The following is a 2,917-nucleotide window of genomic DNA, read 5'->3' as shown; positions in this document are numbered from 1 at the left end:
TTTCATATGGACGGATTTGAGAATAGGAACTTTCTTTGCATGTGTGTACTTGTGCTCTTATTGAACATGTTGTTTCTCGTGTGCAGGAGGTGATCGGACGGTCTGTAACGCAGGCTGTGTTCCTGCCGCTGTACACGGTGCCAGAGAGGTGCGTCACATGCAGGTTATCTGAACATTTGATTAATTAAAGAATTCAAGTTGGATTTATTCCTTTATTCCTGTTTTGTTTTTGCAGCTCTGAAAACACTCCCCGGCTGTTTGAGCTCCCGTCACTGTACGTAACACACACACACACACACACACACACACACACACACACACACACACACACACACACACACACACACACACACACACACACACACACACACACACACACAGACTCTCACACACACACACACACACACACACACACACACACACAGACACAGACACAGACTCTCACACACACACAGACTCTCACACACACACACACACACACACACACACACACACACACACACACACACACACACACACACACAGACTCACACACACACACACACACACACACACACACACACACACACACACACACACACACACACACACACGCGCACACACACACACACACACACACACACAGACACACACACACACACACACACAGACACACACACACACACACACACACACACACACACACACACACACACACACACACACACACACACACACACACACACACACACACACACACACACACACACACACACACACACACACACTTCCTCCTGTAGCTCAGAGGTTAACTCTACTTCCTGTTGTTCTGCAGGTGGAACGATAAGAAGAACCGAATGCACCACGTGGTGTTCTGCATGCCGGAGGTTTCCCCCTGCAAAGTGTTCCTGCTGCGCAGAGGAACCGACCCGCACAGGTGAGGGGGCGTCACTCTGACCTTCATTTAACGACTCATATCGAACTCTGCATTACCCTTCCTCTCACCCACCTTCCACAACACCGCACATGTTTGATTGTATTATTCCAAGTACTTTGAAAGAGTATACTGCACAGTGTTTTAGTATTTGAACATGATGGAAACTATTCATGTATATCCAGACTTCATGTATAAATAATGATATATCTTAACGTGTTTTAGCTTCAATAGTTTTCATTTTATTAGATGGTTGTTTTTCTTACTTTTGTTTTTATCTCCTTTAACTGTGTTTATGTTTGCACCGCGTTCACAAAGGCTAATTCCTGGTATGTGTTAACCTGCCTGCCAACCTGATTCTGATTCGTATATTTCTATTCTATTTTATACTTGTTTATGTTTATTCTCTTGGCTTTGTAAGTATTTAAATTTAAAAGCATATTGCGTTTCTTTTGCACCATGTCTTACAGCTGATGTTGTTTTTTGTGAATCACTTGAAATGTGCTGTATGAACAAACTTGCCTTGCCCTACCCTTTACTTTGCTTTGAGAGGGTCTTTTAATCAAAAAGATTTAAAGGGGACCTATCATGCAAAATGCACTTGTGTACGTCTTTTCTACATGAACATGTGTCCCAGGTGTTCCAGGGAACTCACCAAGTGTCAGAAAACACAACCCTCTCTATTTTCCTCCATACCCAAATCTCTTAAAAAGGGGCTGCAACGGATCTGATACAGACTGATCCAGATTTGAACACTTCTGTGACGTCACAGAAGTAGCGCTACGGCTATTGGGCCAACTCCACCAATCAGGAGGAGACAGCCACGGACATTTCCGTTGGAAAGCGCTGGAGACGCTGTAGTACATATGCCAGGCCTGTAGATGGTGCTGTTCTCACAGAATCAGCCCATGATGCAAAGACAGTGTTACATTGAGCGAAATGAGGAATGGCTAAAATGCATGATCTGTTTGGTATTTTGAAAAATAAAAAGTATAAATATGCCTTATATAGGTATGGCCCTACACTAGATTATTCACATATAGCATGATAGGTCCACTTTAAGTGAAGTCAAAGAAATGTGTGTGGGGTAGAAAAAAGAGGGAACCCATGGATTTCATCCTCTGCAGACCATTGACATGCACACAAACCTACAGAACACTACAGGAGAGGGAGCACCACAGGGAGCAGAATAGGGCCTCTTTAAGATGTTGAATAAAGTTAAAAACCAATGTTCTTCCCGTTGAGATGTAGTAGTTAAAGCATAAAGTGGCACAGAGAGAAAATACTTGAGTCTAACTTGCACCTCGTCACAGTCATTGTTTAAATGTCCTAATTTTGAAAACTCCTTTGAGGATTTTGTTTATTTAATTTATTCAATTTCAATATTCTGTTCAAACACGGTATATATTTTTTTGTCTTTGTAAATACAACTTTTTGAGCTTTATTTAAACGACTACACCTATTGTTACGGACGGACAAAGAGAACCCCGTCACAGTGTGTGTATGCTTGTTTGTTTGTTTGTGTTTCTAACCCTATGTGTTGTTGTCCCACAGACACATCCCTCACAGCGTGATCTCGATGGACCTGTCTCGTCCTCTGGAGGCTGAGGAAGACGCTGCAGCTCAGTGAGAGCCTCTCTGTTACTCCTGCACACTCACGTATCGTATACACGTTAATAAAGCTAATAATAATACATGGGATTTTTATAATGCTTTTCCTAATGCTCAGACGCTTTACATAAAAAACAGAAACGGAACAAAGAAAACAGAAAAACATAAACAGTAGTCCTCATCCAAGTGTGAGCAAATATCTGAGAGATATCATAACATCACAGTATTATGATCAAAAGTGGGAAGTAGTGGAGTACAAATACTTGTTACTGTACTTAAGTACATGTTTCTGGTATCAGTACTTTACTCCACTACTTATTTTTCTGACCACTTTCTACTTTCTACTTCTTACATGTTGAACTCAAATACCTGTACTTTCTACTTCTCACATGT

At 41.7% G+C, this 2,917-nt stretch overlaps 1 protein-coding gene across 1 annotated transcript in view; it reads left to right on the top strand.

Annotated features, from left to right (window-relative positions):
• The window catches only part of anapc4 (anaphase promoting complex subunit 4), a 30,471-nt gene that overhangs the window by 20,533 nt on the left and 7,021 nt on the right, over positions 1 to 2,917 (top strand). Inside the window, exons 22-25 of the mRNA XM_079676598.1 lie at positions 87 to 148; positions 236 to 274; positions 815 to 916; positions 2,468 to 2,539. Of these exons, the coding sequence (XP_079532724.1) occupies positions 87 to 148; positions 236 to 274; positions 815 to 916; positions 2,468 to 2,539 (275 nt within the window). The remainder of the gene's footprint in view (positions 1 to 86; positions 149 to 235; positions 275 to 814; positions 917 to 2,467; positions 2,540 to 2,917) is intronic.

This window comes from Notothenia rossii (assembly GCF_949606895.1).
Source record: "Notothenia rossii genome assembly, chromosome: 1".
Taxonomy (NCBI): Eukaryota; Metazoa; Chordata; class Actinopteri; order Perciformes; family Nototheniidae; genus Notothenia; species Notothenia rossii.
Note: the sequence above shows the minus strand (reverse complement) of the source record. Positions and strands in the feature narration are given on the sequence as shown.